Source organism: Amphibalanus amphitrite, unplaced genomic scaffold, assembly GCF_019059575.1.
Source record: "Amphibalanus amphitrite isolate SeventyFive unplaced genomic scaffold, NRLGWU_Aamphi_draft 000853F_arrow, whole genome shotgun sequence".
NCBI classification, from domain to species: Eukaryota; Metazoa; Arthropoda; class Thecostraca; order Balanomorpha; family Balanidae; genus Amphibalanus; species Amphibalanus amphitrite.
The window spans coordinates 163,827-176,523 of NW_024882347.1; the positions used below are offsets into that span (position 1 = coordinate 163,827).

The 12,697-nt window shown below is 51.2% G+C and overlaps 2 protein-coding genes across 2 annotated transcripts; both read right to left on the reverse strand.

Annotated features, from left to right (window-relative positions):
• LOC122367147 (CDK5 and ABL1 enzyme substrate 2-like) lies at window positions 1-7,939 on the reverse strand. Its single transcript, XM_043339982.1, has 9 exons — window positions 7,773-7,939; window positions 5,946-6,395; window positions 5,599-5,729; window positions 4,234-4,550; window positions 3,758-3,974; window positions 3,292-3,410; window positions 2,820-2,926; window positions 2,009-2,210; window positions 1-1,538 (listed from the first exon to the last, which is right to left on the reverse strand). Exons 2-9 carry the CDS (start codon window positions 6,383-6,385, stop codon window positions 1,404-1,406), a joined length of 1,668 nt encoding a protein of 555 aa, XP_043195917.1. The 5' UTR covers window positions 6,386-6,395; window positions 7,773-7,939; the 3' UTR covers window positions 1-1,403.
• A 1,809-nt stretch (window positions 7,940-9,748) lies between these two features.
• Window positions 9,749-11,987, reverse strand: LOC122367145 (keratin-associated protein 10-11-like). The gene is made up of 4 exons (XM_043339980.1): window positions 11,912-11,987; window positions 11,230-11,678; window positions 9,968-10,305; window positions 9,749-9,773 (listed from the first exon to the last, which is right to left on the reverse strand). Exons 1-4 carry the CDS (start codon window positions 11,985-11,987, stop codon window positions 9,749-9,751), a joined length of 888 nt encoding a protein of 295 aa, XP_043195915.1.
• Window positions 11,988-12,697: the final 710 nt, after the last annotated feature.

Below are 12,697 nucleotides of genomic sequence, written 5' to 3' on the forward strand. Positions count from 1 at the left end.
TTACTGTCAGTGTACGTTTATTGAGGGTCGGACACACCTCAACTCCAGAAGCTTTACAACAGCGACCTCGGATATCTGAATAACGGAAACACGCCAACGACAGCACCGTGCGCGGCCTGAATCTTACACCACGGAACGGCGAGCTGGCACGTCCCTTTGAGTTATAATAACTCACAGCACCCAGTCCAGCGCACACTCACAAGCGCTCAACAATATTGCACACGGTAAACAACAACGTCCAGTACAGTCACTCGTCAGCGCTCAATAATATTGTAAATACACACGGCACCCAAGCAACCACACTTAACCCAGCAGTCACCCGTCAACAATCAACAATATTGCACACAATCAGGCGGTTGCACGATGACGCGAGCCTCTTCAGTTCCAACTCCTCTGCATCTCGAAAATATCGCAGCATGTAACAGTTAGCGACATCGACATTGGGGCTAGCCGCCAGTGACAACGTAATGGCCACGCTTCAATAGCGACACACAGCTCAGAAAGCTCCCGACGAGTCACAGCTACACGTTTTAGCACAGTGTCGCTTAACGGTAAGCCCGGACAAATCACGGTTACAATAACATCGAAGTGATGCACTCAGCTTACTAGCTACTCCAACGACAAAAACGCAAAGTGCATGTGGCAGGCAGCTCCGTTTTGATATTCACCGCCCGTTTTAGGAAATTACGAGTATATGGTGCTAGTATGGGGGGCAGTTGAAATGCCGGACGATCAAGCTGGTAGATCTGTCAGAGAAGGACGGACACAAGTGTAGGTACACCGTAGCAGCAGCCAACACGCCATAGCAGCCGCCGGCACTACGATATAACGTCCCACAAAACACTGACAGTTTCTTGGACACTCCGTAAACAAAACTTTGACACCCAAATGTGTGCACCACTTTGTCTGTCCATTGTCTTCACTTTCAAGCTCGAGCTGGTCCCGTTACGATCTCAGTATCTTTTGTCACCAAGTCTTTATCAGCAAAAATGCTGAGTCGCACCCGAAAAGCGCAAATCCACTTAAGCAGGAACAACCCACCCGGAACATCATTGTTTCCTTATGTTCCTTATGTACTAATGTCAATCGCTCGTCCATGTGGTCGAGCTGGTGTCACTCTCCTTCAGTAGGGAAAGCACCGTCACCATTGTCCTTCAGGGGGTTGGGTGTAGCATCGCTCCTCTCTCCTCGAAGGGATTGGATGCAGGACTGCCAACATTCTCTCCTCGGACGTATGTGCTGTAGGACGCCTCCCGCCTTTTGCCGGAAGCGGAGATATGTACAGCGCCACCCTATCTCCATTTGATAGGAAGCAACGTCATTCTTCTCCTTCAGGGTGACACTCTTGCAGCATCGTCCCTCTCTTCTCTCCCCGCCGGCCCGCCCGGCTAAATCAACAGTCGTCAGGCTTCCAGACGGCGCAGGTGGGGCTCCACCTCACTGGGAGGCAGGTGCAGGGCAAACTCGAGCGCCACCAGCACGCTGAATTCGCAGGTGATCAGGTCGCGACGGTTGATGCGGAACACAGTCTCCGTTCTCTGGAAATGGAGGGGTGACTGTCAGTGAAGTGGAACAGACACGCCGCACACACAGACAGTGCCTCTGGATGGCTGAGCTAGTGTAAACAACGCATGAGAACCGCCGTTGCCTCATTCCATTGTACCAGCAGCGGTCGGGAGGACTTACATGGTTGACCTCGCTCACCACTGTCGTTGCAAAAAAAAAAAACAATTTTGAAGGGATAATGGATACACTTATCTAAATAGTGTGTTATCTAAATCTCTCAACGCCGACTAAGCTTATTTTTGATTGTGTAGCGGCAAACAATTTATCGATTTGATTTCAATCGTTCCATTACCCGGTAGCCCAAACATACATTCAAACATTTTTTATTTCACGTTTTTATTTTTATTTTCATCCACGTCTTTATTTCATTCGTAGGAGGGGCTACGTTCTAAACATTTCCTTCAGCCCCTGTCTCTCTAGTCTCTACCATTATCAGTCTCACCTCTACGAGCTGGCTCATCGACTCGCCCTTGACATCGTTCATCTTAGCCGAGAGAAGGAGGCAAGCGCCGGCCACCAGTTTGCGGTTGGCCTTGTCGATCAGACCGCGCAGCACCAGCTTCTCGAAGTAGACGTGCGCCTGGGCCACGCTCAGGGAGTCGATGTGGCACTCACTGGCGATCCGGCGCAGGTCGCGCTTCAGGCTGCGGGCGAAACGGGGTCATATGGAGCTAAGGTCAGAGCGTACGGGAGAACTGAGATAGGAGAGCTCGGATCAGTCAGTGCGGGACCAAATGGGGCCTGTTCACGGGCACACGGGGGAACCGCGGTGATATTAAAGCTGACCGAGTGACAGTGTCACAAAATTATATTAATGCTTGGGTGTTAGAGGGGAAAATTCCTCTCCAAAAAAAGGATGAGGGTGGTATATTCTTGATAACATTAGCCCCCCCCCCCCGAAAATAAAGAACAGAAGAAGAAAACATTGCACACTTTTCTGTACAATGGTAGAATCTGATGCGATCATGCAAGCAGATGCTCTTTCATGAGTGGTAAATTGCTCTTGAAAGTTGAAGGTGGGAGTTGAAATTTTTTTTATTTGAATGTCTTGTTCCACCCAAATTGACAAATTTTGGGACACTGCCGAGTGATCCTCCGATTGTAGATATCTTACGACCCGGATCAGCATCCCCACGTAAACCTGCTACCCGCACTGACAGCATTGCACTCCTCTTCCCAACGCATCACATGGAATTCCAGCCATCCGATTGTCCTCCCCCCCCCCCCCCCCGACCCATTGCCACACAGCTTACCTGCGCAGTTTGGAGAGAGTGAGCTGAATGTGCGGAAACTGCTCTCGGAACTGCTCATTGGTCACCCTCTTCAGCTCCGACGGCTTCATGTAGTCAATGATGGACGACTGTGAGGAGCAGAGGGAATATGTTCAGGGCACGTCACATTTCATCACTCTAGGGGCGGGGACACTTTCATTGTACCACTTGGGGGATGGCACAAGGGATGTCTCATCACATGATTGAAGAGCAACATAAGATATTGAAGTAAGGGAATGTCATTCCCTGACTAAGTTCGGTGTCTTATCAAATCACTGGGTGAGCGACACCAAACAGGTGGCGTCTCATTGCATCACTGGAGACACTGTGGTGTATATCTCATATGGACCCACTGAATACATCATTGAATATCAGATAATCACACATCCCGACCACAATGGCCTCAACAGCCTGAGCCCGTCCCGGCGTCTCTCTGCGCCCGGCGGCGACTGACCCGGTAGGAGCGGAAGGTCAGCACGGTGCGGTGGTTCTCCGACTGGGTCTCCGGGTTATCCAGTAGCAGAGGGTCGTACGGAATCGCCTGCGACTCGCCAGGCGGCTCCTCCTCCAGAACTGGAGGAAACACGCAGATATGGACAGACGTTAGAACAGCGATAGGTGTCGACATACGGACAGACAGCGAACGAGAGTGTCACGCCACCGTAAGGACGCACAGCCCATCCACCAAAAGGAACCGTACTGGGAAGATTCTATGATGGCCATTGACCACTCTAGCCAGCACTCAACTGTTCAAAACTACCGCTAATATGTTATTAATCGTCACAATATGAATTCCCCGAACTTTTTTCGGGTCCAATGTGTCTCACGGACTACCTGTCTCTGTCTCCCCAATCCGTCTCCTTCGCCTACCAACTACCCGTCTCTGATCGGTCTCCTCGACCACTACCCCATCTCCTAACCTTTGTCTCCCCTGTCGGCGGACGTCCAGGGCGCTGTGGCGGCCGGCCGCGCGGTCCCGCTCGGGTCGTGGGACACACAGCGGTTGAGCACGTGCAGGGCGGTGTTCCTCTGGTGGACGGCGGCGGCGGCCTCCAGCTCGTTCTCCACAGAGTGAAGCCGGCGCGGCGGACGGAAAGCAGCGGAGGAGGGCTGCAGCAGCTGGCTGTATGACACTTCCTGTCAGAGACAAAAAAAAGAGGACAAGGATTTAAAAGCAGGTGAATACCGAACAGATTCCTAGTAACAGGTATCGCAACCTACTACAGCAAAATACACTACAACACTTATAACTCCTGAAGAGTTCCACCCGTTCCACTCGTCTCTCCTGTCCCTCCTGGAGCGTCCCCCCTGCCCCCCTGAAGCGGCTCCTGTCCCTTCAGTCCCACCTGTCCCTCCTGAAGCGGCCCCAGTCCCTCCTGTAGCGTCCCTGCCCCACCTGTCCCTCCTGCAGCGGCTCCAGTCCCAGCAGACAGAAGGCGTCCACTCGGTCAGCGATGGTGGTCAGCGGCGCGCGGCTGCCGGAGTTGTACCGACGCCGCGAGCTGTGGTCAGACCGCTCGTGTCTCTCCCGTCTGCCGGTGCGCGCCGCGCGGCCCGGCGGCAGCAGCGAGTGCACGAGCAGGGGCAGCCGGGCGGCCGAGACGAGCACCAGTCGCTCGTCGGCCATCGGGCACCGGTCGCGCACCGAGTGGACGAACCGCACGGCCGGCGCCGACACCTCCGAGACGCTGCTGCACAGTTTGTGACTCCGCACTGCGGGCACAGCGAGGACAGCGTGAGAGTCAGGCAGGAGCGCGGGGTGGTGGTAGATAAAGTCGCAATGGCAGCACACAAATACAGGTCCCCAAACCTTCAAAACTCCAATTTATCAACAAAAAAGATGTCAGATCAGATTAATGTTGAAAAGATGTTGGAGTATAAATATTTTGGATAGATTCCAGCAAGAATGTCCATTTACCAATTAAAGCAGGTGAGGGAATGTGTGAAGATACACCAATCATTCGGTGACACAACGTCGAGTAAAGTGACTAACATGTACAGTGACGAAGACTACAAGTCCCAACCATGAATAAAATACCAAATTCAGCCGAAGGCCGACAGCGCAGTGCACAAGGGCGCGACATTGCGCATTAGCTTGGCCTCATGGCGCACAGAATCTACCTCACCGATTTGAAGGGAAATTGTTTAGGTGTGCTGAGAGAACAGACTTACGACGCAGTGTATCGGAAGAACACGGCAGTGACATCGGAACCAGCTTATTGTGAATGCACGCACTACTTCGGACGCAGTGACATTTACACAGCAGCAGCCGTGGATGGCCCAAATGGGGAAGCCCTCTAACACGGCCACAGACACCGCCTTACGGGGCGGCGGAGGGGGCGACGGGCCACAGCAGCAGCCGTAGTGCGCGCCCGCGTCGGATGGCCCGTCACCGCAGCCTGCCTCAGCTGGCAGCGTACGGGTGCACCCGCCACTCTCTGAAGGCGAGACGCCGTCTAGCCTGAGACTCCACGGGGGAGGGAGCGCCAGAAACGGGCAAACGAGGGTGGCAGGAAGGGGAACAGTCTTATTTGAACTATGAACAAGAGTTCCGCTGTCATATCTTTATTTTTCGGCACCATGAAATTTAAGGGCCCACAGCTTCCGGTGAAAAGTCGGCACTAAAAGCTCATTCTCCCTTCCATTTCCGAATGAGCGCCGGCCAGGCCCGCCTCACTATCAGCTAGCCTTGCCTGCCACCATGCCCACGGCTAGGTACGACCCCCGTCAGTCAGACGGTCACGTGCTCCCCTACACTCACCGCTGCCGCAGACGCTCTCGCAGCTGCTGCTGGCGTGGCCGCCTCGCATGTCGTCCAGCAGACTGCCAATATTGGTCTGGTGGACCAACCGCTTCAGAATGCCGTCCGAATCGCCGCCCACCGTCAGACACCTGGGATGAAGACGGTATCGGTTAGGGCCGGGGCCAATATCGCCGGTGACACAAGATACAAACTCATACAACTCGATACGATAATGTTTTGAAGAGACATAATTCAAGATACATGGATAAACCACCAAATGTGTCACCATGAATATCTATCGCTTTTCCGTGCAAATACAGTCGTGTAATGCGTATCGATTAGTGCCCCGGCTGCAGCGGACCCACCTCTCCCGATGTGTGACGGCGGCTGCCTCGGCGGCACGCGTCGTCTCGCCGTTACAGCTCGAGTCGACACTCTTCTGTCGGCGGAGACGGCCGAGCACGGGCGGCGGGCGGGCCGCTCCGGCCCCCACCGGCGCCACCGTCTCCGCCGCGGCGACCGGTGCCGACGGGCCCCCGGACCCGTCCACAGCATCAACCGGGGCCGGGACCTCGGCGGCCTCTGAGCCCACTGCCGGTACCGCCGCGGTGACGGTGACGGCGGCGCTGGGCGCGTCCACGACGTCACCAGAGTCGGCGGCGGGCGCCGGCGCCACGCGCCGCTGGTTCAGGCCGCTGATCTTGGTGTCTCGGTACGTGCCGTCCAGGGAGATGTTGGAGAGGAAGGCGAGCGCGGCCAGTCGGCGCCGCGAGCGGTGGCGGACCGCGCGGGTCGGCGGCGTCATGGTCTGTGTTCTGCAGGCAGGGTGATACAGAAACTGAATTAGTTTGGGATGGTACTTGAGTGGGTACCTATCTGGTAATGAGTGACCATGTGAGCAACATAACATTGGGCAATTTCAGGAATCAGGAAGAACCAGGACTATTTCCACTTAGGGATTTTGCAAATATGTTAGCACCTGATCTTAGGCATCTCAGTTAGCCTTGTTGACTTTTAATTTGGAGCACACTAGACAAAATTTACGTCCTGCCTTACTCTCAACTGTTATAAATAATGTGGTGCTCAATTAGCATTTTCGGTGGCCCTATGGAGAGAAAGGTGGCTGATTGAATGATCATTGATGAAAGTTGGGTAATATATTGGCAGATAACTATTTTCCAGTGATTTTAATTCTAGAAAATGATAGACAAAAAAACAATTCCATTAATTGATAATTATTGTTAAGAGTCTGAAATACATGCATCAAAACAAGTCAAGACAACAGTAATCTTGATTTTATTTCAAAGCACAGGAAATTATTATAAAATGACTACCTATAATAACAGGTCTTACAATACCTACTACCTACCTACTAGTACATTGGTTGGGCTGTGGGAGTTGCAATGTAAAATAGACACAATTATAAATTTGTTTTGGGAACTAATATTTGATAATCCTTCTCTTTACATAGAGCAAGCAGTGTGAATATTTTATCATCATGCTTGAGTGAAAATATATTGTCATTTACTATCTTGCACAATAAGTTCAGAGCCTTTTACTGTAATGCAGTTATCAGCAGTTGATAAGTTATGCTGTATCTTGTCAGAAATCAGCACTGGTAGATCCAAGGGGGACATTTCAGGCAAATCCCTCCCCCTTGCAGCATCTGAAATATATTATTTTTTAAATAGATAAAAAACATAACTATAATGAAGAAAATTATGTTTTAGACTGCACGACAGTACATATGGAATCAAACTCTAATGAGTTTTTGGAATATGCGGAATTTTCGGTATTAGTAAGCCTGGCATATCCCAGGAAGATGCCAGATTGGAATGACGGAGATACCTAGACCAAAATAAACCTAACCTGACCTAATCTAACCTACAACCTACAAACCTACAACCTACCCTACAACAGTAGGTACCTATCTGGCATCTTCCTGGGACACCAGGCTTACAATAATACAGAGTTTTTTTTAGGGAGGATGCCCACCCCTCTGCAGCATCCAAGACCACATTTCTAGACCTGTTAGTGTATATCAACTGAACTGAAAATCATGAGCCATTTCAGGCTATGACAATAATTCAAATTTGTCACATCAACATGATTTCAATTTGAAACTGAAGTGGCCTTGAATGGCCAATTTGAAAATGCTGATGCACTATCACTATCTTTATTCGTGCAAATACCTCTTTACAGAAAGAAGAAAAGGTGACTCGAGATGTTAGGTCTCGATGGCCGGAGCGCCGCCGCCGAGGCCTTGGACGAATGGTAAGGTAAGATGAATAATAAATAAATTCTGAAAAAAACGTCTTTCCATTCACCAATCTGCAATCAAAGGCAAATTAAAGGTCACGTTTGTAACTGTCGCGCTAGTTTTGTAAGAATTATTTGCTACCATATTATCAATAGAAAGGACCAGTTAGATAATTCCCCTGTCATTGCGGAAAATTTCTCTCCTATTCATCTGCCCGGATTTCCACGTTATTATTTACCTCGGTTAGGTACATTATACTATCATTTTCACCATTTGCTAGGCGTTCCATCTCGAAATGTTGGCGTCAGAAAAAAATAATGCATTTCGAAGTTCTGAGGCTAGGTCATTCAAACTATGATTCAAACGCATTCAACTGTCCTACCCCATCAATTTATTCACCATTCAACACCAGTTCCATAATCCATAGCCTATGGACACTGAGCACTCTGAGCACTTCAACGATTCATCAAGGACGAGTTTCCCTACGCAAAACAAAGTTTGCGTAACAACTATCTACTTTAACCCGCGCGGGGCTGGGGTCTCCAGCCGAACGCGCGGGGCTGGGGGGGGGGGGGTAAATTTTACCCCCCCTGTTATCTCCCGAACTGATGGTCCGATTTGGAAAATTCAAACGCCAATCGAAAGCTCTCATCACGAACTACTAAAAACATGTACTTAATTTAAAGTTTGAGGTCAAGGTCAAGGTCAGGTCAAGGGTACAAATTGCAAGTTTCTACAGTATCGGCCTTGCACCGTAGTTGCCGAAGAATGGAGTCATGGACTGAGACTGATCGCCCAAAACGTGTTCTTAGGCTACCAAGACAATATTCGTTGCATACAATATCATTCAGAGGTCAAGGTCAAGGTCAGGTCAGGTCAGGTCAGGTCACCAAAAAACAAAATATAGAAAAGGGCATGTGCGACACATGTTTTATGGGTCATTTTACTCATAGAATTCAATAGGCACACTCAATAAGTGATATGGACCACCTCTGGATGAATTTCAGGTCGAGGTCAGGTCAAGGTCAGGTCAAGTGAGGTCAAATTTTGAAGTTGGTTGTTAAGGCCTAAAAAGGTGTCTATCTGATGCAGTTTTTCACGGGGAATCGAATGGTGCTATTTTTGTTTCTGTACGAGGTCTAGAACTTCCAAAAAAGTCATTTTTCAAAAATTTTGTGTGTCGTGACGTCATAAAATTTTGAATAACTCCCACATTTTTGAACCGATTCTTCTAAAATTTGGTATGTAGGTGCACATAGACCCCTTCTCTGACATATATTCCGGTTTTTTCGATAGACTCAAAATTTTGGATTTTATAATGATTTTCCCAAAAAAGTCAGTTTTTTGAAAAAATTTAGGCCAAAATCCAAAATTTTCAAAAAACCGAGATAGCCATTTGATAGACAAAGTAAAATTACGTATAACCTTTTTTGTTACGTCTTGATTCCTTTAAAAATGAAGATGTTAGCGGCGTTTGAACTTTTGCCGTTTTTGAGGCGAAAATGGCGAACATGACGTCACTAAAACGTCAATTTCTCAAAAATTTTCCGACGGATTTCGCTCAAATTTTCAGGGAACGTGTCAAATTGATGTAAGAAAAGGTACTGAAAATTTGGCGGCGCTGCGCGCCGCCGTTTTTGAGATATCGCAAAAATTCGCGAGGGGGGGTAAAATTTACCCCCCCCCAGCCCCGCGCGGGTTAAACTTCGAATAATACGTTGGGTAAGCAACCAGATCCACAAGACAGTCAAGTGCGAACACTATTGTAGGTGGCGCTGCATGTGTATCAAGTGGCGCCACCATCGGTCAGGGACACAGGCCGGTACGTTGGCGAGTACCACGCAGCTCTGGCCCTGCAGACAGGTAAGGTCAGCACAGCTGATCAACTTCGCTCCCGAGTGGACTCCCTCAGTTTCCGGATCCGGGACATGCCCTGCTGGCGAGACGTAGCCCGCATGAGAATCAGCTCGCACGTCCGTCGGAACGCTCGAGTGCCCGTTACCGCCGATCGGACCATCCACACCGCCGTGGGTCGCATCACCGGTACTTTTCTTTCTCAGTCCTGTTTTCCCCGTTTCCAGTTCGTTGTCTTTTGTGACAAATTCAACTGAGCCGCCATCAACTGACCCAGGAGGGATGCCTCCTCGGCCTTCAGCCTCCTCTCTATATCGGTCATCTGTGTCCCTGGCTGATGGGGACGGGTAGCCAGTCGAGGTCCGATCTCCCTCCTCCGTCTCACCACCACCACCTAGTTCCTCAGTTCCCCCACAGATGGCAGCACCGTCGACCACACGGCACGTCTGCTGCGGTCCGCACTGGATCTCCAGACAGGAGGCAGGCTGACAGGAGGGTACGATGTCGCGCGTGTTACACACCTGGCCCGGACGGCAGCCGGTCAGCTCACAGCTCGCCGGCAGGCAGGTCGGGCCCCAGTAGGTAGTAATGCAGACCTCCGTGTCACCACACTGCACACCGCCGCACGTACACGATGGTCCGGACGCGGTCAGCTCGCATGTTGCATCGAAGTCGCATTCGACATCACGGCAAGTTTTAGGGATGCATGTGGGAGAGCCACCCTCAAGCTGACATTTTTCGCTTGGAGAGCATTCAAAGTCGTCGCAGGTTTTCACAACACATGTCACGATGCCTCCATCCGCTTCGCATTTTTCAGTTGCTTCACATTTTATATCCTCGCAGGTTTTAAGATTGCACGTAGGAACACCAACATCAATGTCACATTTCTCGTGTGGTTGACACTCTATATCGGCACAGGTCAGGTTATGACACCCAGGAACCCCATCAATGACCTGACATTTCTCCAGGTCATCGCAGTCGAAGTCGTAACAGGTCAGCGGGCGGCACTCGGGCACGACCGTGGTCAGGTCACAGGCCTCGTTTTCCCCACAGCCCGTATCCTCGCAGGATCTCGGTATACACCTCAGTCCGTCGTAAGTCTGCTGACAATGCTCGCTCTCGTCACAGACGATATCCTCACAAGTTTTGGTCTGACAAGAAGGCACTCCTTCGTTAATTTTGCAGACTTCCTCGTCGCCACAACTGATATCGGCACAAGTGAGTCGTCGGCAGACGGGTCCAGATTCAGTCAGCTCGCATTTCTCCCTGGCCTGGCACTCAACGTCTTCACACGTCTTCTTCACACAACCGGGTGAGCCTCCGTCCATCAGACATTTCTCATTTGTTTCACAGTTCATGTCACCACAAGTGAGGCTTCGGCAGACGGGATCCGACTCTTCCATCTCACACTTTTCATTCTCATCACATTCAATGTCATCACATGTTTTCGTTTTACAGATGGGACCAGATTCTTCAACTTCGCATTTCTCTGTTGGTTGGCATCCCATATCATCACACGTTCTGACCTCACATACAGGTCCATTCTCCCTCATCTGACACTTTTCCGCCGTCCCACACTCCTTCTCCTCACAGATCATTCTCTCACACACATACAGCGTGCGACAGGGCGGCAGGTAGCCGTCCAGCTCCGGCGGTGCGTTCTCACAGTCTGAGGTAGCCACACACCGGTGTCCGTCAGGGCAGTTCAGCTCGTCACAGGAGCTGACTGTGTGGCAGACGGGCAGCTGCAGCGGTGGGATGTACCGATCGGACGCAGACTCGTCTGTCTCCAGCCGGCACTGCTCGCTCCGACCGCAGCGGACCGACTCGCAGGAAGGAGTTGGTACACAGACGGCCCGCGGCGCGCACGGCGGGAGGTAGGTGTCAGGGGTTGGTAGAGAAGAGGGGTCAGCCGGCGGGCCAGCTCTGCAGTCCACCAGCAGTCGACACTCCTCCCCAGGGCCGCAGGTCTCGGCGCCACATGCTGGAGAGGGAGAGACAGAGGTGTGTCCGCGTCAGGTTTGACAGTGTCGTGCAGTCAGGACGAGAACGATACAGCTTGAACAAAAAGCAGTACGCAAACTTTTCGAAATATGATTGAAACACTGGAGCCAAACAATTTTTGACAAAGAAACAGGCGAACTATACCTACACGTAAGGAGCTGAAAGTAAGCACTACGCGGCAACCTCTCTATTCTCAACTCTCAAATCACTCACATGTTGGCAGACTGAGAGTCGCGCCCCGGCCAGCTTTAGCCGCCAGTAGAGCCACCAGCAGTAGAAGCGGCGCCATGGCACCTGGCCTGACACAGCAGCCTCTGAGCTTCCTTATTCTGCCACTGCTTATATCCTCAGCCGGCGAAGGTCCACGCGATTTTTACCAGATCGTCCGCTGAGGTCACGTGATTCGGCAGCTGCTCACGACGTCGAGTTAAGTGACCGGAGACGAAGGAACCTTGGAAAGGCGAGGCATGGGGATGACGGCGAGAGCCGTGACGCCTTTGCAACACTGTGACAATGTCGATGATCACCACTTTTTCCCTCATTTCCCACGTCCGCTCCCCTGTCTATCTCTTTCCTCCTCTATTTTCTCTCTTTCTCTCTTTCCATCAATTTAGGAGGAAGAAAGACCTTTAGCTCTCTTTTTGTCTTCACCAGACGAGACTGAACAGCTCCGTAGCGCCCAATATAATTACCGCGATCCCGTACCCAGTGTCCTCCAAAGTCCCAACCATTTTTCACTGTCCCCCTCAGTACCTCCGTGATGTCCCTGCAGCAGCGGCGCCGTGAAGGTTACCGTGGGCCACCCACCAATTTACCACCCGCCGGCGTGCGTAATGCTCACTGCGTCTGGTGGTCATTTTCCCCCACGCGTCTGGTAAAAATATGCCTGAGAGCGCACCCGACGCCTCGCTCGGTAATTCACAGGCCGAGTTTTACCGCAGCGTTCACGCAAACCGCCTCTCCGGTCTTGTTTGCTTCCCAGAAGCGCAGACGAATAGA

Excerpts from the sequence above, each read along its gene's own strand:
- LOC122367147 (XM_043339982.1), bottom strand. The coding sequence starts at position 6,385 with ATGACGCCGCCGACCCGCGCGGTCCGCCACCGCTCGCGGCGCCGACTG. Across the intron at positions 2,927-3,291 it reads TGACCTTCCGCTCCTACCGG|TCGTCCATCATTGACTACAT; the intron begins GTCAGTCGCCGC and ends TGCTCCTCACAG. Across the intron at positions 2,211-2,819 it reads ACTCTCTCCAAACTGCGCAG|CCTGAAGCGCGACCTGCGCC; the intron begins GTAAGCTGTGTG and ends TTTCGCCCGCAG.
- LOC122367145 (XM_043339980.1), bottom strand. The coding sequence starts at position 11,987 with ATGGCGCCGCTTCTACTGCTGGTGGCTCTACTGGCGGCTAAAGCTGGC. Across the intron at positions 11,679-11,911 it reads GACTCTCAGTCTGCCAACAT|CATGTGGCGCCGAGACCTGC; the intron begins GTGAGTGATTTG and ends CTCCCTCTCCAG. Across the intron at positions 9,774-9,967 it reads CGAGGAGGCATCCCTCCTGG|GGCATGTCCCGGATCCGGAA; the intron begins GTCAGTTGATGG and ends TCTCGCCAGCAG.